This window comes from Meriones unguiculatus, chromosome 9 (genome assembly GCF_030254825.1).
Source record: "Meriones unguiculatus strain TT.TT164.6M chromosome 9, Bangor_MerUng_6.1, whole genome shotgun sequence".
NCBI classification, from domain to species: Eukaryota; Metazoa; Chordata; class Mammalia; order Rodentia; family Muridae; genus Meriones; species Meriones unguiculatus.
Window position 1 is genome coordinate 96,479,864 of NC_083357.1, and position 22,076 is coordinate 96,501,939.

The 22,076-nt window shown below is 40.5% G+C and overlaps 1 protein-coding gene across 5 annotated transcripts in view; it reads right to left on the reverse strand.

The window, feature by feature from the left end:
- Positions 1-22,076, reverse strand: part of Klf12 (KLF transcription factor 12) — a 605,156-nt gene that overhangs the window by 162,574 nt on the left and 420,506 nt on the right. For all 5 annotated transcript variants that reach the window (XM_060391529.1, XM_060391528.1, XM_060391527.1 and 2 more), the window contains one exon: positions 2,497-3,043. In XM_060391529.1, the coding sequence (XP_060247512.1) occupies positions 2,497-3,043 (547 nt within the window). The remainder of the gene's footprint in view (positions 1-2,496; positions 3,044-22,076) is intronic.

Here is a 22,076-nt window from a genome sequence, read left to right on the forward strand (position 1 = left end):
TTATAACTATAGATCTGGATAATAAGTAAAACAAGTCTCTGATTTCGCCCCCAGTTGTGTTACTTTTATCGAAAGAGATGTGTTCATTTTACCCAGAGGTGTGAGCAACGCCAAAAGGGTGAAGCATGAGAAATATCCATTAAAAAGCACCCTAATTCCACTTTTCCTCCACTATTTCAGTACATAGTGTTGTTGAGACCACTTTCCTGTTCCATGCCAGCAGATGACACAGAGTGTAGAGGGCGGAGGAAGCCCCCCAGAGTGAGTGAATAGTGTTTTGGCACAGGCACGTCCATATCACAGACTCCAAGGCCAATGGAATCATGAGAAACTGGCTAAGCTTTTAACCATATGGGTTTGGCTCCAGATGATAGGCAAAGCTTTCCTAGAGTCTGAGTCTTTATCAATGATTGGTCATTGTGTACTGACTAGCAACTGTGGCTTCCTCCCCTCAGATGGCTACAGCCTGAGCCTGCCCACTCACAGAGAATAGTGACTATCCAATTCCTCCCACTGAACTGTCCCTAATAAACATGCCCAATCCAGGTTGGTGGTGTTAGGAAAATCCAACCTGATCCCAGCTTCACTGTGTGTGTATCTATCTTGTGTTTGTTTTTTCTTCATCCCCCTCCCCCCGTCCCACACACACACCCCTAGGCAGGGTGTGAGAACCCAAGGCCCACGGGCCACAGCAACAGAGAGTGTTAGAGAAAGCAGGGAATGTCTGTTTCTCAAACTTGTAGACTGAAACTCCTGAATCAGGAGATTTTTAACTTTGTTAAAGAGGGGAGGTGAAACTTATTTGAGTGCTAGGAAGAAATTTAATATTGATAAAATAATAACTTCCAGTGGTAAACACACAGCTCTATATAGATGTTTATAAACAGCCTGCCAAGTTTTCAATAATATATCATCTCTCAATATTGAATCCTATCTTTTACCAGAAGCAAAACAACCATGTTTCCCTGCATTTTATGAGAAGACAGTGGTTTATGCATTCATTGATCATGTTTTAATCATGGGCCTCAGTAGTAACACAGTGTTGAAGCAAAAAGCAATATTGAGCAAGTCTAATCCCAGCATCATGTCTGGCCTCTGAAGACAAAATACACAAATATGCATTCAGTTTCATAGAGAATAAGTCAATAATGTGAGATTCTGTATTTCAGAAGGGTGGCTTAGCATTTGTGTTTGTATATAGGAAAGAATAAAGACACAGTCTATGGGATTTCCATTTCTTTTCTATTAAAACCTGTGGGAACCAATCATTTATAAGTAGACTATTACGCTGTCTACAGCTGTATTAACTACCATAATGAGTGAAATAACTAGATAGCATCACATGAGCATGCGAGAGAGTATCTTCTTATCTCCTAAAACCTAGAGGGACCATTAATACTACACTTTGGAATATTTCCATTATAACTCACCCTGTTATTTAAAACAATAGAAGCTTAATTCGAAAACAATTAAAAACTAAATCTATATGAAATTTTACAGGTAGACATCTCTCTTTGTGGCAGGTTGTGGTGGTCTGAAAGAGAATGGCCCCAGAGGCTCATAGTTTTTGAATGCTTAGTCACCAGGGAGTGGAACTGTTTTCGCAGAATTGGAAGGATTAGGAGGTGTGGCTTTGCTGTAGTGTACCTGGCCTTGTTGGAAGAGGAATGTTGCTGGGCTGGGCTTTGAGGTTTCAAAAGTCCATGGTAGTCCCTGGGGCTCCCTCTGCTGCCTGTGGAGTAGGGTGTAAAGCCCCCTCCAACTCCTGCATGCTTCCAACTAGACTAAACTTCTGAAACTGTGACAAGCCCGCACGTTCATGGCTTCTTTTGTAAGTGGCCTTGGACATGATGTGTCTTCACCATGAACAGAGCAGTAAATAAAGACAGGCTCTCATTATATTTACTTTGGCGTTCTCTGTAGAGATCAGGCTGGCCTCAAACTATTAAGAGGTCCACCTGCCTCTGACTCCCAAGCTCTGTGATTAATGAAAGATTCCACCACACCTGGCTGAACCACTTTTAATATCAAAATAACTTAAAAGGCCCTTAGAAATAAGTGCCTAGATCTCATGAGATCCATCTTTACGGAATTTTATATTACCATCATTTTAAAAGTTCAAGTTTGAACAACTACAAAAAAAAATCTTATTTATCTGAAGACAATCACAATGACCAGGGTCTATAGGGATTTACATAATTTCATTTCACAATTAAGGCTGCCCTTCCCACTTTACTGTTCAGGGGAAGTGTTACTTTGTAAATGAAGAGATCGAAAACCTGACACTAAATGACTCAGCATGTGGACTTAATACAGCTAAGGGAACTATCCACAGAAAAGCAGCTGCTCCAAGCAGTGATCTATTCAGAGTGGCCAATTGGAGGTCCTGCAGGGGTCTACACAGAACTCTTTGAACACAGAGTCTGCACACGGTCTAGCTGAAAAAGGCATGGTCTTCTCTAGTGCTGAAAAACACCAGGACTTCAGGCCTCTTACCTTTGCCATGGCTTCTCCCGTCCTCCAGGAGCGGCACAACAATTGTGTTGTTCACATTTCCGGGTGAGCGTACAGCTGTGTAGACAACCGGCACTGACTGAACCACCACAGGGATTCGATGAACATGACTGAGTTTGTTAGACTGCAAGTTCATGGGGCTGGAAGGTGGGACAGGGTGGATGATGTGCAAAAACTGCTGGCCGCCCACGCCGGATGCAGAGGCAACAAGGGGTCCTGGAGATAACACTGTTGACGAGGAGGGTGCTGACGATACTGATGTAATGACGGTGGGGGAGGAGGCTGGACGACTGGAAGAAGACGAGGAGGTGGAAGTTGACGAGGGTGAGGAGGCAGACGCTGTCATGGAGACGGGCGAGGTGGAAACTGCGGTAGGGGAGGTCCTGGCTTTGTTGATGGACAAGTCCACTGGCTCAGTTTGTGTCTGGAAGTGGTCTACAGGCAGTGAGTCCTCCGGAGGCTCCCCTTTCACATTATTTAGCAAGAGGGGAACAGCTTCCATATCGGGGTAGTTTTGGGCTTTTGGGGACTGCGGGGAGAAAATGAAACAGGTTTATCGTTACTAATGACATATTTCAATAGATGTGTGACCTATTTGAAAGCGTATTAATTTTTTGCTTATTGCAGTGGGACACTGTTCATTCACTCAAATATTCCAAGAATTTTTCTTTAACCGTCACAGTCACAATGACAACTAAAAGTGCAAAATACTACAGAGTATGGAAGTCCTTTCACATGAGGACATTTCCAGTCTATTGTAAAAACAAATATGCAACCTCTTAAGTGAAAGTAAAAAACGATCACTAAAATTCATGTAAAATCTTTCAAACGACAGCCTCGGAGTGTTAAGCATAAAGCATCACTTAGGACTGTGTAAACAGGACTTGCTTAGTCACAACACTCCCTTTGTTGTTCTGAGTTGGTCCTGCACTAGGAGTCTGTCTCGGGGTCTTGTTCTAAAGCAGTGAGGGTTTTCTTTAGATGAGCTGAAACGCTCTCTCCAGCTTTGGAGTTCTGCAGTTTTACCCATGTGCAACAAGATCCTGGTCTAGAGGCAAAATATCATCCAGCAGCAATCTGGGGAAACTCGCTGTGACCTTTCTACACTCATGTTCGGCACAAGCACTAACGCACGTTCGTACAGAGCAGTCGAAGGCCCACCGAGTTCTCCAGGCTCTCCGGTCTGGTCATCAAGTTCCCGGAGTTAGAACATTGGAAACAGCTGGGTTTTAACAATAAGTGCCTGCAACATTTCACTTCTTAAGAAACTGCACACAATTAGGACACCTAAACTTGAGGAAACAGTTTTCAGAAAATCCCATGTAAGAAAATTTAAATTGTTTATTGACTTTTGTTTAATATAAAAATGACAATTTTTTATTTAAGTTCATTTGTACACCTGTAGGTTTTAATGAGAAAATTTTAATAATAAACACTCTATGGCTTAGTACCCTAACATTCTCAGCAGAGTATAAGTGGGCATGAACCTATTAATTCCTATCTTGAATAAGTAACACACTAACATTCTTAGCATAGGATAAATGGTCACGAACATACACCTATTAATTCCTATGTTAAACAAGTATTTATGAAATGCATACTTCTTGGCCCTTGTTCTGTTGGAGTGTGTCCGTAGAGCCTTAATGGAGATAACCAGACAGCAGCAGACTATTTTGCTACATCTAATTTAACCAGGTCAACATTCACATTAGTATTATTCTATTAGATGAAAAGCCCAAATCGTTATTTTCAGCTTTCATACGGTATGGGAACAACAATTATGTTAAGTTGGTCATTTCATTCTTCATTTTTTTCATTTGCTATTCTTCCTGAAAACATGAAGATGCATTTAAAGCTTTTAAAAGAAACATTGTTCTTAAAAACTTTCATTATAGAATATAAATTATAGTTCTCTTCAAAGCATACAATAGGCAGTAGTGCAAAGGGCGTTTTAGTCAGCCACAATGAAAAGAGAAAGAAAACAAATCAACAGTGGCACCAGATCGAATGAAAGGGAAATGGGTTGATGTTTTCATGCTTTTTTTCCCTCTTCTTGGCTAAAACGGTTGCCAGCAAAAGCATATGAATTAGAACTATAAAAGGTGGCTGATCTGCAAGACCTCCTGTATGGAATTCTAAATAGGATTTGCACATTAGGTACTAAAGCTGAGAAACAATTTTATAAGCCATCCTAAACACATTACGGAACAAACAAACACCCAAAGACCATCAATTGCACTACTTTTGTGCAAATCTGTAGACATTATCACTCTTCCTATTAAAATAGTATGTTTATTCTTAGCATCATCAATAGGGTTTTTGTTTCTTAGCAGTGACAATGTGAGTTGCTTCTTATCAGTATTTCATGCATACACAGAAAGCCCACGTTGATATTGCTTTTCTAAGATAGCAACTGGTTCATGATCCAAAATATAAATCATTAAACAGTACCAATCTCCTTGACTACACACATCCCTGGTTCGTTACGTGGTAGACAAATTTGAGAATCTTAATTTGGAAACAATGGTTATTTTTACCTCACATAAAAACAGGCCTTTACCGAAAGGGAGCTGGGGAGTATTGCATCCCTGTAGAAGCAGTTCCTAACAGGAATGAAAGAGTGCATTGGCAGATCATGACAAAAGAATTAGGACCTAGGGAGCTTAGGTAAAGTGGCGGCTTCCAAGGCATCAGGAATCACTGAGCTCCAGGAGGTGCCCTAACTTCACTGTATTGTGGAAGAGAGCCCACCATTGGCATGACACCAATTCCCAACTGAGGAAAATATTTCTTCCAAGTGCCATGGTACAGCAACAGAAACATCAGAAAAGGACTTCTTCTCAGGCCCATTAAATAGACTAGAAGCTATGAAGACAAAACACAGAAAATCCCTAGCTCCTCCCAGACACCCAAAAACTACCCAGCTTCCACCTGTGCTCAGTCTAGTAACTAGGACACATAAACCTTGAAGAATTGTGCATGGATTTATAAACACAAACATCACAGAGAGACACGGTGGCTCGTCTCTATTATGCAGCAGTTGAAATGAAGCCTGTCTATTAAGTAATAATGCCCTATCCTTATCAAGACAATAAAAATCTTCATGGGACCCTTCATTTGTTTTCACTGTTGGCAGTGCATCCTATCCCAAAAGCCATTGCTAATCTCTTGGACACATAACATTATGGCAGATAAAACTGTCGGTACTTCCAGCTTTGGGCTGCACAGACCTATCTGTGAAGTCAGCTATGTTACAGGATAAGGCCTCTAAATATCTATAATAGAGCCTCCTTCCTCCTTTTAAGAAGTGGAAAAGACCCACAAGACTCAACCCCAGGGGAATCATCATTGGGTATTTATCTCCTTGCTTTCCAAAAGTGGCAAATTGAAACACATTCATTCTGAGGCTTGGATCTCTAAGTGGGAAGCTGGAGTGAGGTGCTAGGAACAGAGTCGACTGCCAGGAGGGAGAAGAAACAGAAGGAAACAGAGAAGATGGAGAGAGTGCTGAGAAAGCCTGAGAGCAAAGTGAAAGATGGGAGCACATGAAGAAAGGGAGAGGAAGGGGCAGGCCTCCAAGGGGAAGGGACAGCAAAGAGGCAAGAGAAATGAAGACTGTAGGTTTTACAAGAGGCATTTCTTTCAAAAGAACAAAAGAACTGCACAGAGAAGTTTCACCTTTCATCAACAACTCCTAAATTCTTGACACAGCCATGGACATCTTACAGCAGTATTGACTGAGATATATTTGTGGTTTTCTAATACAAAAAGATTTTGCCTTGGCAAGCTGTCATAGAAGTTGAGTTTCCCTGTTGATTCCCCCAGTGTGGAAGATGAAACTCTCATTACATTCTCACTGTCAAATGAGAACAACACACTTTCTAGTGCCACAAGCAATATACAGGAGTGCGAGATGTTTGTCAAAGAGGAATGACGTTTCATTTTCCAAAAGGCTATATCCTACACCGTGGAAAGGTCCACTGTAAAATTTCAACTTTTTAATGATGTTTTAGAAAATAATAGTATAAATACACACAAAAGTCCAGCAACATAAGTCTAATGATGTACTCCACACACCCCGGGAAATTTGTGTGCAGGCCTAAACACAAGCAGGATGACCTAGGGCATTATTATTTTCTTCTCATGTCAGAGACTTGGTTTTTATGCACCATAATCCTCACGATAAAATGTTATACATAGCATCCTAGTGACATGTTCACGTAAGTAGCTGCAGGGACACAGCTGAGTCTTGCTAATCAACAACTTTCTTCTGAAAAAAAAAAGTTTAAAATGAAACTTCAGCTGTAGACACTTTGTGGAAGGAATGGACAAAGGAGCCCCAAGCCTCCCACGTGTTATTTCCTGGAGAGCCTAGAAAGGTTTCCCTCCCTCGGCCAGCCATTACTAACAGCTGAATCTTTTTATGGCCTGCCAGGGAACATAGAGCATCTTTAATTGAGATTCTGTGTTTTAATCACCTGCAAATCTTAAAAGAAACAACTATGTATGGACAACACCCTTCATTTGGAAATCCCCTCAGGACATAGGAGTGTCCTGGTTAAAGGGTATTTAAATAACTGGCTATGAACTGTTATCCAAGATGTATATGGCGCCTGTTACACCTTTAATAGGATGAGAGAGTTGTAGGGATGTCTTACACAGAAATTGCATATTAACAACTATATCAATCATTTAAATTAATTATGTTTTATTTCAGTTTTACAAAAAAAATATGAGCAATAATTTCAAACTAACTTTTTAGGAAATGTTTAGAAAACAATTTGCCCAACATCATGTCTCTTTCCTAGGCTGTTCTGAAATACTATTACAAAAAGAAAATAAAACTAGGAAAAGAATTCCAAAGACTTGAACTGATGACCTAACCCAGCTTACTTTTTATAAGCAGTGTCATCTTGAATTTTCTAAAGTTTCTGGTTTTCAGAATAGAAAAGAGTTCTTAGTTCCAGACTTGTAAAATTGTTGTGAAGATTGAACTGATGGCATCAAGTTCTCCGAGCAGTAAAAAGATAAGCAAATGACCAGAGTTCTTTCTTCTTGGAAGTAAAAATTGCAAACAAAGCCAACCTATTACCAAAGTGTCTGAGAGTTGAACAATTCAGTGTATTCTAGTGCAAGACTGAGGAAGAGTCACTGCTGGGCTACAGGCCTTGCAAAGCAAGTCGACACACGTTACACACATCAGATGGTTAAAACATACCCTGGTTATTTAACTCTTTAAAAAAAATTAGTCTGATTGATCCACCAAAAACAAACAAACAAACCCACTGTATCCTAGCTGAAACACATTTTATCTGATTGTTTCGACTTCTTAATGCTACAATATAAAGAACTACAAAGAGCATAGTTGCTCATCTATCTTCTATCACAGCAGTAATTTGGTTTTATGAAGGTCAGAGTCTGGCTTAATGTTAAGACTTGTGACTGAAAATGTGTGTTCTGGGGCCTGGGGGGTGTCTCAGCAGTAAGTGTGTGTGCTGCTCAGTAGTGAGGGTGTGAGCTGCTGAGCATTGAGGGTGCGTGCCTTTCAGTGGCTCCCATCAGGTGGGTCATAGCCACCTGCAACTTCAGAGCCAGAGCCTCCACAGCCCTCTGTGGTCTCCATGGGCATTTTCACTCAGGTGTATGCACGTGCTTAAAATTGTTAAAGTCCTTTATAAAGTCTTTAATATACATTCTGTACTTCCTTCAAAAATTAACCAAACTGAAGCCGTACCTATTTGCTGTTTAATACTGTGTTATTGTAAATTAGACTTCATTTTAGATAAAGGGCCGTTTTTGTATTCATAATAGCTACTCAGCCCAGATTTTCCTCTGAGGGATACCTGATGTGAGCACCCTGAAACTCTGGCTGATGACTTTGCTCCCAGTGGAAAAGCCACTGTTCTCCATCTGCTGCGAAAGCACACACTTCAATCTTCTCTGTGCATTTATTTTACTGAAAATGCAGTCTACTTGTTACACTTTTTATTGCGTAGGGCCTGGTGCTCATTAAGCTGACCTGCTTTTGGAGCTTTGTCTTCTTCACATGTTCAATAGCAGGGTGACAGAAACAAATGCCATGAAAATATAAGTTTATAAAAGTAGGAAGAGATAAAGTATACTGAAGAACGATCAGCGGTCACTTCTCTAATATATCATTCACTACGGGAACAGAAAATGACTCACACTGTCCTGCCCTGATAACAGATACTGAAACTGCTGACAAAGTTACCTACTGTGTGTAAGGGTGACATACTTGAGTCAATATTTAAGTAAACTGCTTCGTGTCAATGTCTTGGTTGAAAATGCAAGAAGTGACCCTTCAAATAATACACATCTAATGTTTCTCTTTCTCTTCCTTCCTTCCTTCCTTCCTTCCTTCCTTCCTTCCTTCCTTCCTTCCTTTCTTTCTTTCTTTCTTTCTTTCTTTCTTTCTTTCCTTCTTGTTCCTTCAAGACATGGTGTGTGGGTGTGGGCATCTCTGTGACCTAAGAAGATGTCTCTGGGAGGATATGAGAGAAACTCTAGCTGAGACTCCTAGTAGCAGGGGCCATGGACTGAAGAAGATGACCTCTAACCAGATAAGATCCCTACTGGAGGAAGGGGAACACCAACTCACCCACAAAAACTTCAGTCCAAAACTTACCCTACCTACAAGACCAGCAGGGATCAAGACAGAACAGATAGAGCAGAGATTGAATGTCCAACCAATGCCTTCCCCAACCCAAGAACCACCCCATGAAAGACAGCCAACCCCTGACACTATTAAGGATACTCTGCCATGCTTGCAGACAGGAGCCTATCAGAGTTTTCCTCTGAGAGGATCCACCCAGCAACAGTTCTAAACAGATGCTGAGACTCACAGCCAAACATTGGGCGAAGCACAGGGAGTCTACTGGAAAAGAAGGGGGAAGGAAAAATAACCTCGAGGTGACAGGAGCGCCACAAGAAGACCAACAGAGCCAAATAACCAGTGCCCAGAGGAGCCTATGGAGTCTGAAGCACCAAGCAAGGACCATGCATAGACTGGACCTAGGTCCTCTACACAGATGTAGCTGATGGAAAGTTCAGGCTTTATGTGAGCTCACTAGGAAGGGAAGCGGGGGCTGTCTCTGGCATGGTCTCTGTTGCCTGCTTTTTGATCACTTCTCCCTGACAGGACTGCCTTACCAGGCCACAGGGGAAGAGGATGAACTCAGTCTTTGTGTGACTTGATGAGCTGGAATGGACCAGTAGGGGTGCTCCCCTTTTCTGAGGAAAAGGGGAGGGAAAATAGGGGAGGGAGGGTGGGAATGGGAGGAGAAGAGGGAGGGAGCTATGACTAGGATGTAAAGTGAATAGATAAACCAATTAAAAAGAAAAGAATAAAATAAATTAATTAAAAAGAGAAAAACTTGTCAACAGGGTTGACAAGTTGGCTCAGCTATAAAGGCACTGTGCTTTTAATCTCTGGAATCCACATGATGAAAACAGAGAATCTGCTAGGCAAGTTGCCCTGTGATTGGCATATGTGGATGGGCAAACACACACACACACACACACACACACACACACACACACACACACACTGTACAGAACGTAAATAAGAAAATCCATAACATAAGTACAACATAATGATCCTTGTGCTTTTGTTTATGTTTAATGGATTTTACTCCTCAACTGAGAAGAACCTTCAAAAAGCTTTTAGTATAAACATTCCAACTGCTCCCAACTGTTTCCTTATTTTACAGTCATTATGTTTCCGAGGACTTTTAGCACAGGACTGTCATAATTTACACCATTTACCCAACTCAATCAGAATCAACATTTACAGCTGACTGCACTCTCAAACTGTGGCCTGGCCATGTGTGCTGTGAGGCTGCTTGAAAGAAGAGAAAGAGGAGATTTTGCGTATCCAAATCTCAAATTAACAGCAGACATCCCTAAATACCAAAAAGAGGAAAAACACGTTCAGAAATGAATGTCAACATTATATATAAATATGAACAGTACAGAAATGCGTGTGGCAGCATGACTTAATTGAAGACTACGGATTACATTTGTTAAAGAAGATTATGGCTTTTAAGTTGTTCTGAATCTTAAACCACTTAAATTCTTTCCATCTGGTCAAGTTAGAAGAAGTATTGTTTACAGTTAGCCCAGGGTCACCTTGACACACCTGGGAAGAAGGGCCTACAATGAGGAATTACCTGCACCGGCCTGGCCTGTGAGCATGGCTCTGGGGCATCTTCTTGATTGCTAACTGATGTAGGAAGACCCAGCCCAAGGTGGACATTGCCAGGCCTAGGAAGCAGGTGTGTAAGAGAGTTAGCTTGGCAAGCCAAGGAGAACAAGGCAGTGAGCAGCATGTCTCCAGGGTCTCTGCCTTCAGTTCCTGCCATGAATTCTTGCTTTGGCTGCCCTGCATGATGGATTGTAACATGAAAGCCATGTGAGTCCTTTCCTGTCCAAGTTGTTTCATTTAGTATTTTATCACAGCAGTAAAAAGCAAGATAGAATCGTATATCAAAAAAAAAAAAAAAAAACAAACCTAGAAATCTGGTTTATTTCTACTATCTAATAATCATTTTTCAACTAAGTTTCACAAAGAGTGTCAAGACAATACCCTTTTCTATTATGTCCAGTGAAACTTTAATATCTTAAAATACCTGCTGAAAAGCGATATCCATTTAATAGTAAGAACAAATGTAACCAATGTAGTTTTAGTTATTAGCGGAAAAGATAAAGTTATCCTCTTTAAAATCTACAAATGTTGTGGTAGTAGTATTTGATTAGGAATTGGAAATAATAAAATAATAGATTATCAGAACCATAAATAATTGAAATTATTTTTAAAATGAGTACACTGTATTTTAATACATCAAAAAGATTATGTATCATGACCAAGTTGGCTTTATCCTGATATGGTTCAACATATGCAAGTCAATAAATATAATAAACCACATAAACAGACTTAAAGATAATGGCTGCATGATTATCTCAGCAGATACAGAAAAGTTTTTTGAGACAATTCAACATGTCTTTCATCATAAAAAGTCCCAGGAAATGAAGTGCTAGAGAGAACATAACTCAATATAATAAAAAGTACACAAGAAACCCACAGCCAACATCATCCTGGTTAAAAGTTTGATAGGATTGCACTAAACTCAGGAACAAGACAGGGATGCCCATTACTCCACCACTCCTTTTCAACATTGTGCTCAAAGTACTAGCTGGAGCAATAAGCCTTGAGAAGGAAATTAAATGGCTCCATATAGGGAGAGAAGTAGTCAGTGCAAATTCACTGGAAAATAACTGGGCGGATTACATGAATGCACGTGCTCTTTCCATACGTGATTTCTCTTGTTATCCACATCTCGCAATGGTCTGACACAATGGGCATATGTAATAACTGCACTTGAACAATGTTAACTATAATCTGTAGCTTACATTAGAGCCCAAGACATATAGCCCATGGGAGATGGCTGTGCGGGTTAAAGCACTTGCCATCTACGCATGGGGACCTGAGTTTGAAAGCCCAGAACTCACAGAATGCTAGACAGGGAGCAGCAGGAACATCTATGATGCCAGTGCTCCTGTGAAAAGATCAGATGCAGTAACAGAAGAGTCTCTGAAAGTCAAGGGCCAGTGCTACCCACAAACAGCAGCAAAGCCACGCAGAGGCCCATCTTCAACAAAGTGGACTCGAGGACCAGTCACTAAGGTTGTTTGCTAACCTCCACACTTCATCATGACGTGAATGCGCGCGCATGCACACACACACACACACACACACGGAGTAATGGCAACTGGTATGCTGCAGGATGGGAGTATAAATGGAGACAGGCATGCTGCAAAATTAGCTCACAAATGTCCTAAAATATCCATGAGTTCTGAAGCATCTCTCCCAGTGCCTTTCTCCCCTCTAGTCCCTCTCCTATCCTCTTAAGACCTGATATTCAGAGGCCTTTCTAACTATGTTCCTAAATAGTCTGCTTTTAAAAATTCAATAGTGTTTGGAATTGCCACCCTTAAACAAATGCCATTGTGGACTTTGAGGGCTCACCGGTGAGAAAATGTTTTTAAAACTAAATATGAAAACACAAAACAAAACAGCAAAAGAGAAAAGCTGAGGTCAGGGGAAGACTGGCACATTTGGCCAGGAGCCTTGTGGAATGAGTACAAAGAGTCGGCAGCCACTGCAGGAAAGAAGTTTTTAAAGATAGTTGTTGTGTTTGGACGGAAACATATGTACAATCTTTCCAATTTTACACAAATAAGTGTCTTCGGCTACTGTGTAAAAAAAGGGGTCTCAGAGCTACCATGCCCTCTGACCCCAACAGAACCTACATCTCCATCAAAATAGCAAGAATCAAGATGGTACAGTCCTGCAAAGTTGGCTGGACAGTTTAAGGAGCAGAGCAGGGAAGAGACAAGACACTGAAGTTGTGCATGAAAACAGATTGGGAGAGGCTGGAGAAGGCGCTTAGTGGTTAGGAGCACTGACTGCCTTTCCAGAGGAGCCAGGTTCAGTTCCCAGCATCCACGCGGCAGCTAACAGCTGTCTGTAGCTTGAGTTCCAAGGAGCTCTGCTATCCTCTTCTGGCATCAGTGGGCAGTGCATGCAGATGGTGCACAGACAGTCATGTAGGCACAAAATGCCTGCATGCACTTAAATGCACAAAATGAAAATAAGTAATGTTGCAAGGTGGTGGTGGCACACGCCTTTAATCCCAGCACCCAGGGAGGCAGAGGCAGGCAGATCTCTGAGTTCAAGGCCAGCCTGGTCTACAGAGTGAGTTCCAGGGCAGACAAGGTTTCACAGAGAAACCCTGTCTCAAAAAGCCAAAATAAACAAACAAAGTAATGTTAAAATTTGAAACTGCACTGGGATACAAAGTGAATAAATTGTAATAAATTAATTAAAAATAAAATAAAATAAAATAAAATAAAAAAGGAAAAAACATTGGACCTGCTTAGAATATAAAAAAATCTGAATTTAACATATGTATTTCCTCACAGAATGTAATTTCTTAATTTTTTTAGTAACTAATATATCAAGAGACTATAAGTATTCTGTTAAAATACTGAATCATTTCTACATTCACTTTGGTTATAAATCTTTCTTACTAGGAAAATAGGAGACAAGGGAAATCACCCCAAGAAATTATATTTGGACATTTATGTCAATTTGAGATTTTTGACAAAAATAGTTTAATGATTGCCTGATTTATAGTGGTGAAAAGTACAGCAAAAGACTGGGTATAAAACCTGGAGGGAACAAGGAATGACGGGCCAATGATCTAGATAAGTAGAGGGACACAGGAGCAGAACTGTGGTAGTTTGTATGGGGCTTTAGGTATCGAGGCCTCATTTGCGATCCCAGTGACTGGGGAAGTCTGAGGTATATCATTCAACGCCAAAAAAAATATTTTAGATAGTGCTAAGTGAGGACAATTATTACTGTACGAAAGTTGATCTGAAGAATGAATTTTGTCCCCAGAAAACATTTTTTGTTTACATATGAAAACAAGAAAAGGGGCAGAACAAATTCTAGCTTAATGATTTTTTCATTAAGAAGATATGTGGGTGATTGCAATTCATTTTGAGATATTTTACTATATTTTCTGAAGTGAATCTATGTAACTTCATGAAAATACGTTATATTCTTTGTAAAATATTGATAATAATTTTTATGAATCGCATTTGCATTGACTCCTAATGAACACCCCTTTATCTAAATCTTAATCTCAGAAACTAAATTGATAGGATATTATTTTATAATGTTTACTGTTTTTAATAATATGTGTTTGTCTCTGTGTGTGTGTGTGTGTGTGTGTGTGTGTGTGTGTGTGTGTGTGTTAGGTTCCACAGCATTGTCAGAGGAAAGAGCAAATTTTATTATGATGAGAAATATCAGGAACCCCATTGAAGCCCAATTTGCCATGGAAGTTACTACCATCAGGTTTTTATTGGTGGGATGAATATTCTACAGAAATTAATGTGTGCACCCGTCTATCCTCTGAAACTAAGCTAAACAAGCGAGCTAAGTATAATTGATCACAGCGGCTTCTAATTCCTGTCACTACAGTGGGTTAAAACCATGATTCTTACTACACTTGTGCTTCAGAAAGTACCATCAGCATTCTACAGCCAGGCATCTCCAAAGCCTTTTCTGTTTTGATAAAAAGCGTTCACAGTTAGTCAATAAGTGCTTAGCGAACACTACAGATAGTATAGCATTAACTATATGTGATGTTCACTAAGGCCCATCTAAGGATGTTACAAAAGGATTTCTAACCCTTATCCTGAAAGAAGCATTTCTTTCCCTCTCCCACTATCTGAGATTCAGTGGCCCTTGCACCACCTGCACTCACTGACAAAGACATGTATAAACAAGGGAGAGTGTTTTAACCCTAGATTTTATAAAGTAGGTGGTCTTCCATAGCACGGTGGCTCATGCTTGTAATCCCAGCACTCAGCAAGCAGTGACAGAGAAATTGTTGCAAGTGCAAGGGCAGCCTGGTCTATATGACGAGCTCCAGGCCAGCCAGGGTTACCTGGGGTGAACCTGTCTGAAAAGAAAACAAAACAAAAATCAAAAGGAAGGCAGGAAAGCTGAGACTGCTCACTGGGAAGTCACCTGTTGCCATGCCAGAAGACCTGAGTTCATCCCGGAGCCAAGCATCAAGCATTGAAGCAGAGAGTGGTAGTGTGTGTGTGTGTGTGTGTGTGTGTGTGTGTGTGTGTGATTCTGTGTTATTCTGTGTTAATTAAGCATGCTTAGGGTTGAAGAGAGCCTAAGCCACAAGTTCTCTGGGCACTCTTCAAATCCACTTAGTGTGTGTTTACCCAGAAAGACCATGAAATATCTAATGTTACAGAAATCCAAGCTACACCTATGAACTGTTTTCACAGGGATAACACCACACATATATACATAAGATGCACAGCAATGTATTTCTTACTCCTTACAGCTCCTCAATGGAGAAAATGGGATAGTCATATACTTTATACATAGAACCCCCAATGGGACGGTCAAGAAAAATGTCACTGTTTCTATTAGGTAGATACTACTCAAACAATCTTCAATGAATTCTGACTATGAAATCCACAGCTTTAGTATGATGCTGACTCTGGTGTCTGCTTTGTAAATGTATATACACATATATACATTATACATCATATGTGATATACCTATCTATCTACATATACATCTTCACATCAAGACAAGGTGATGCCGCTGCCATCGCTTTTGCAACTGTTTCATGTAACTCAATGTCCACGGTGTCATTTAATAAAGTAGAAACGGTTCATGGGTTAAGTAAAAGCTCTCAGAGACTTCACAAACGTATCTCAGTAAGATTATTTTTCCATTAATAGTTTCCCTTCTATCTCTCAAACAACATCTGCAAACTCTTGGATTGTTTATTAGTGAATAAACTGAAGAAGAAGAGGCAGGTACATTCATCACCCCTCTCATCCAAATAAAAGGGGTACAGTTCCGGTGAGATAAAGTTTTAAATGATTCCTGTGATGAAATCTCAAATTAATTACCGAGTAAATAGGCAAACTCCTATTTACATGCTTCATTTTCTCCTTAACATCAGAACTTGCAGTCGCAGTAAAATAGCCAACATTCAATTATCTACAGTCATAGAGGAGATCATGGCATAAGTAATCCCAAGTGACAGATAATCCAAAAAGCATTTATGTAGGGATTTTAATTTATTTTATGATTCCCACAGATTTATCACCATAATTGTACCCCCCCCACAGGCTCATATTAAAATCCATTTGTAGTTCTTGAACACAGGCCAATTGACAGTGGGAAAGAACACGCCAGACACATGGGGATGACAAAGGGAAACTGGATTGTTAGAGGCATTGATTTTCTCATAGAATCAAAATAAAGATGAGATAATCAGGAGTTAATAGTAAAACTGTGGTTCATATTTATTAAGCATGTAATAGATCTAACTAAAATGATGGAGAACAGTCAGATAATTCTACTGAAGAATTAAGGGCATAAGTTGTATAGGTCATAAGTCTGTGTGATGGCTCTGCCTTCATTCTGTGAACATAGGAAAACTTCTTCATAAATTCCAATCCTTGTACTTATGAAAGTGGTGCTGACACTAGCAGCTATGTGGCAAAGGTGTTCTAAATTAAACTACTGAATGAACCGTGCCTAAGTCAGTGTAAGAGGTTGGTTGTGGCTTTTTAAAAATTACAGTTATTATCTATCTCATTCTAGATCTAAAACTAGAAAGACTAAAGTCTGAGAGTTTGTATCAGTTTGGCTTCCACAAAATGAGAGGCGCCTTACTACTGAATAAATTGCAATGTTTTACAGAAAGGTCAAATGTAAGATTATGATCAAAACAGTCTAACAACTATCAGCTGTCAAAGCTAAGTACTGGAAGACATGGTTCCTTGTTTTATACTGATGGCATCATTTGTTTCAGAATTCACAGTTTTGAGAATACATTTCTGGGGAAAGTGCAGAGGGTTCTAAGATAGAACTGAACAGAGAAACACCCCTACATGAAGACAAAGACTGACAATGAGTGGCCGGTGTTAAGGACAACCACTTGTTTATCAGTCCCTTCTAAGTGTTCATTCTAAATGAGCTTTGGTCAAACTAACTCTCTAGAATCGTAAGGATTTTTAAAATTATTAATATATGGTATAAATGGATTAAATTGAATGACACCATTAGTCTTCATCCATGCTGTGTAACTCATCATACCTATATAAGATAAATAAGGAAGTAAAAGTCATCCCCCCCCAAAAAAAATGGCCAAGAGCCATTGAAACTCTGAAACTGAAACTCTGAACAGTAACTCAAGCTCAAGTTATCATTCCTTGATCCTAAAGAGGACCAAAGATGTCCTGATTTATAAAATGGTGGCATTTTCCTTTTACCATCACGTAGGAAACGATTTCTTTCATATCCATGCTGCAATAGTGAGCTGCATTATATTGTTATATGTTAGTTGTGATAATCTATGACATACCTCAATACCTTCACCAGTCAGAAGCAGTCTGACTTAGAATTAGGAAAAAGGACGGATGCTTTGGGGGAAAAAAAATCATTGGTTTTATACTTCATTTTCTTATAAACAACACTATATTATTGAAAATATCTCCCAATGATGCCAGGACTTATGGCATACACTTTCAGTCCCAGAATTCAGGAGACAGAATCAGGCAGTTCTCTGTGAGCATGTCTACATAGTGAGTTCCAGAACAGTCAGGCTACATAATGAGATGTGACCTCAAAATACATACATATATACATACATACATACATACATACATATATACATAGATGAATAAATGAAAGGAAGGAATGAAGAAAGAAAGAAAGAAAGAAAGAAAGAAAGAAAGAAAGAAAGAAAGAAAGAAAGAAAGAAAGAAGGAAGGAAGGAAGGAAGGAAGGAAGGAAGGAAGGAAGGAAGGAAAGAAAGAAAGAAAGAAAGAAAGAAAGAAAGAAAGAGAAAGAATAAGCCGAATGAATTAGAGGCCAGAACACAGACATTTATTTGTAAAAGATTGAAATATAGGAGTATGTACTCACTGAACACACACAAGGGAAACATTGGTGACAAACTACAACATCCCATCTGTAGGATTTCAAATAACGACAGAGTTCAGAAGTTAGTCTGGTGGCTAGACCAGTATCGGCTGAAAATTCTGTTTATTAGACACTATCAATCAATGCAAAGTTTGTCACTCAGTCCCAGCGCTGACTGGGAAAGGGGAGGCAGGGTTCCCCTGCTCATCAGCCTGACCTACTCAATGAGCTCCATGCCAATGAGAGAGCCTGTCTCCAAAACAGAATAGATGGCTCCTTAGGAATTGACCTTTGGCTTCCACACACATGTATGCCCACACAGGTATCTCCCACACATACACATACTCAAGCACAGAGATTCACATACATACACACACACACACACACACACACACACACACACAGAGAGAGAGAGACTTGCACACACATAAGGACAAACATGTTTATTACTCAGCATATGCCAAAGTCAGGAATACAGGAATATTTGTCATGATAATCACAGTAAAACAAAGGAAAATATGAGCAAAGTACTGTGCAAGGCAGTACTGAATAAAGATCATGAAAATAAAGATTATAAAAAGAACTTAGTGCTGTCCACGTGGAGCAATAGTTTCTAATCCAGTTTAAAATTAAGAGATACCAGTTTTTGAAGCTGCAGTTTTCCTAGCTTAGGACTAAGGATAAACCCAATAGAAATACTTAATAAAGATGTATACAGTCATGTAATCCAAATCCTGTAAAGAGTGAGGAGCTCCATCTAAAAGGGAGGGGAGTTTCCACAAAACAAGCTGAATGTTAAGCCTCACTGATTGCCTATACTGAAGGCCTGAACTCTCAGTTCCTGCTAGTCATGGCTGAAAACTACTACCAGAAAAGATCTACGGAGCAGACTATCCCAGACTACGCACCTTCCCCTGCCCCTTGTTTTAAAGCCTTCATTAAACTAGATAATTTCCTCATGATATACTTCAAGGAAGGGACTCAAGGTAATGAAATGGAAAATAAACTGAAATAATCTGAAAAAAAAAAAAAACAACAACAAAACAAAACAGCAGGTGAAATGTGGAGACCAAAAAAAAAAAAAAAAACAAAAACAAAAAAAAAACAAGAAAGAAAGAAAGAATAGACTATGCATGGTTCTTGGTTGGTGCTTCAGTCTCTACAAGACCCTCTGGGCACTGGTTAGTTGGCACTGTTGATCTCCTTGGGGAGCTCCTGTCACCTCCAGGTCCTATTCTCCCCCCCCCCCCACTTTTCCATCAGACTCCCATCACTTTGCCCAATGTTTGGCTGTGAGTCTTAGCATCTGTTTTGATTCGCTGCTGTGTGGAGCCTCTCAGAGGACAGCTCGGCTAAGCTTCTTTCTACAAGCATAGCAGAGTACTGTTAATAGTGTCAGGGGCTGGCTCTCTTCCACGGGGTAGGTCTTAGGTTACAATCCGTGTGTAAAGTGAATAAATAAATAAATTAATTAAAAAAGAATAGACTCCATGGGAGCTTACAGAGACTGAGAATCAACTAAGGAGCATGCATGGTATGGACCTAGGCCCCCTACACATGTGTAGCTGATGGGGAGCTTCGTCTTCATATGGGGCGCCTGGCGAGTGGAAGGGGAGGGAGTGCTGTTTCTAACATGGACATTACTGCCTGCTTTTGGATCACTTCTCCCTGTCAGGGCTGCCTTGCCTGGCCTCAGGGGATGAGGATATGCTTAGTCCTGATGTGACTTGATGTGCTGGGGCGGGTTGATATGGGGGTGAAGGGAGCTCTCCTTTTCTGGGTGAAAGGGGGAGGGAAAGGAGTAAGGAAAAAGGAGGGGGTTTGGAAGGAAAGGAGGGAGAGGGTGCCCTCAGGATGTAAAGTATATAAACTGAAATAAAATAAAAATTAAAAAAAAAACAGAAGAAAGAAAGAAAAGACTAAGATTCAACTCGATATTGCAATGTGGAACCGTGTGCTGGGACACTGTATAGCATTTGATGGCTGTGCCTCAGAGGAAGAAGACAGCACACGGTGACTGCTCTGCTCCTGTTACTTGCTTTGCTTAATCTCGGCTATTCAAGACCTGGTTCTTTACTTGATCTCCAACAAAAGTGTCAGGAGGCAGAAGAGGATGGATGGAGGCCACCTCCTAGGTGTGACAGCTGTTACGCCCCTCAGCACAGCAAGGCTGAGTTAGTAGACTGTAGGCCAGCAATATGGTGAGAGCAGCGGATTCCCGTCTCCGCTCCCTCACAGAGGTGCTCATAAGAACGGAAGGGAGACGAACCCACACCTGTGCCTATCCCTTCAACAGATTACCTAAGAATTTAATTGTTACGTTTCTGACTGCTTGGAATCCCTGGAGTGGTCAGCGGTTCAGATATGCTTGGTGGTTTACATAATCGTAAGAAGAGACAGTAGAGAGATGTGTTGGAAAGAATCATAAATAAGAGAAGTGACATTCACTTAAATCATCGCTCTTGGTTCCCCAGCAGAGTACAGATGAAGTTCCACAGTCCAAAACTGCCCCTCACAGTCCTTCTCATTGCTTCCTTCCAGTGACAGACAGTTCTCTCCTTACTTGCCTGACACATTGGGTTTTTCATACCTTGTTAATGCTGCACATAATTCCCTCTTATTTTCCCTCAACACTCAAATTTTCCCAAGTGTACATACATCTTTCAGATGTGGTTCAGTGAGCCTCTGACATGAAGTACTCAGGTAGTCATGTCAGCCCAGTCAGGAGCTTCCTTCTGGAATCCCATAATATGGTATATATCTAACCAACTTTTCCACTTGTTAGGATATATTCAAACCATATGCTAAAGTGGATACATATATATCTCTTAGAAGACTGTGAGCATAACTAGTGGAGCAGAGTTTGGGAAGACATGCAATAAACATTAACCCCATCAATAAACAGAGAATAATTCTATAATTTTCCCCTGCTTCACCTGCCTAAACTAATTACTAACTTTCAATGAATAAATACCTGTCTTTACTATGGTAGAATTTTAGCTTTGGATAAAAGACTTTCTCATTCTTAATGTAAGCCACATCTTTTAGTATGAAGGAAGACGGAGTGTTTAGTCCTGTTGTGCTATACGAGATGAATGGAAATGCCCTACTCCTTAGGAGGCCTGGGACAGTTTGTCTAAATTCTCTTATCTGTCTAGTCTCCAAAACTGAATCTATATGCCTCTATGTCAGGGATTTTCCAAACCAGACTGGACTAGGGGGATGTCTGTAAGTTGTCTTGATTGTTTAATTGCTACAGGAGGGCCCAGCCTGCCATAGGCAGCACCATTCCCTGGGCATGGGCCTAAGGAGGCTAGAAAGAAGCAGTCCCTGGTTTCTGCTTCAAGTTCCTGCCCTGGCTTCTCTCAGCGATGGGCTGTGATGTGGAGACGTAAGCCAAATCAACCCTCTTGTCTCCAAGGTATTTTGAACACTCTGGATTTTGGATGTTGTCAGACAGTTTGTAGATTACCAAAATCCTGAGTGCATGAACTAGGAATAGGGGGGACTTTGAGATAGAAAGATGGCAGGGGAGCGAAGTCCTCACCCAGGATAAAGCAGGGCACTTTCTTCACACTGTGGTCCCCATCAGTAGAAGTAAAAGTGCAGTGGCTGAGAAGAAGGAGCTGCTGGTTATAATGGGCCATAAGCTACTGAGTCATGTAGAATTCGGTTCTTTATGGCTGCAATCCACTGGGGCTGCCTGGTTTACTGCATTTAAACACTGTCACACTCCACTTTACTGGATTGTCTTCCTGACTAGGTAGGGAGGTACTAAATAGTACAAACAATGGAATGCCAGTGTGAAGTACTGCCTGACAAGCAAAAAACAAAATGGTTCAGAAAAACAAGAGCCACCACTGCAGAAGCGAAAGCCCCTTGCTCAACTACGGGCAGTGCCCTGTCAGAGGAGAAGAATGTAATGGATCTTCAGGAGAATAGAAATTTGATTTTATCGCCTGCTGCATTCCACCTATTATTTCCACTGAAATTCTTGTGGAAA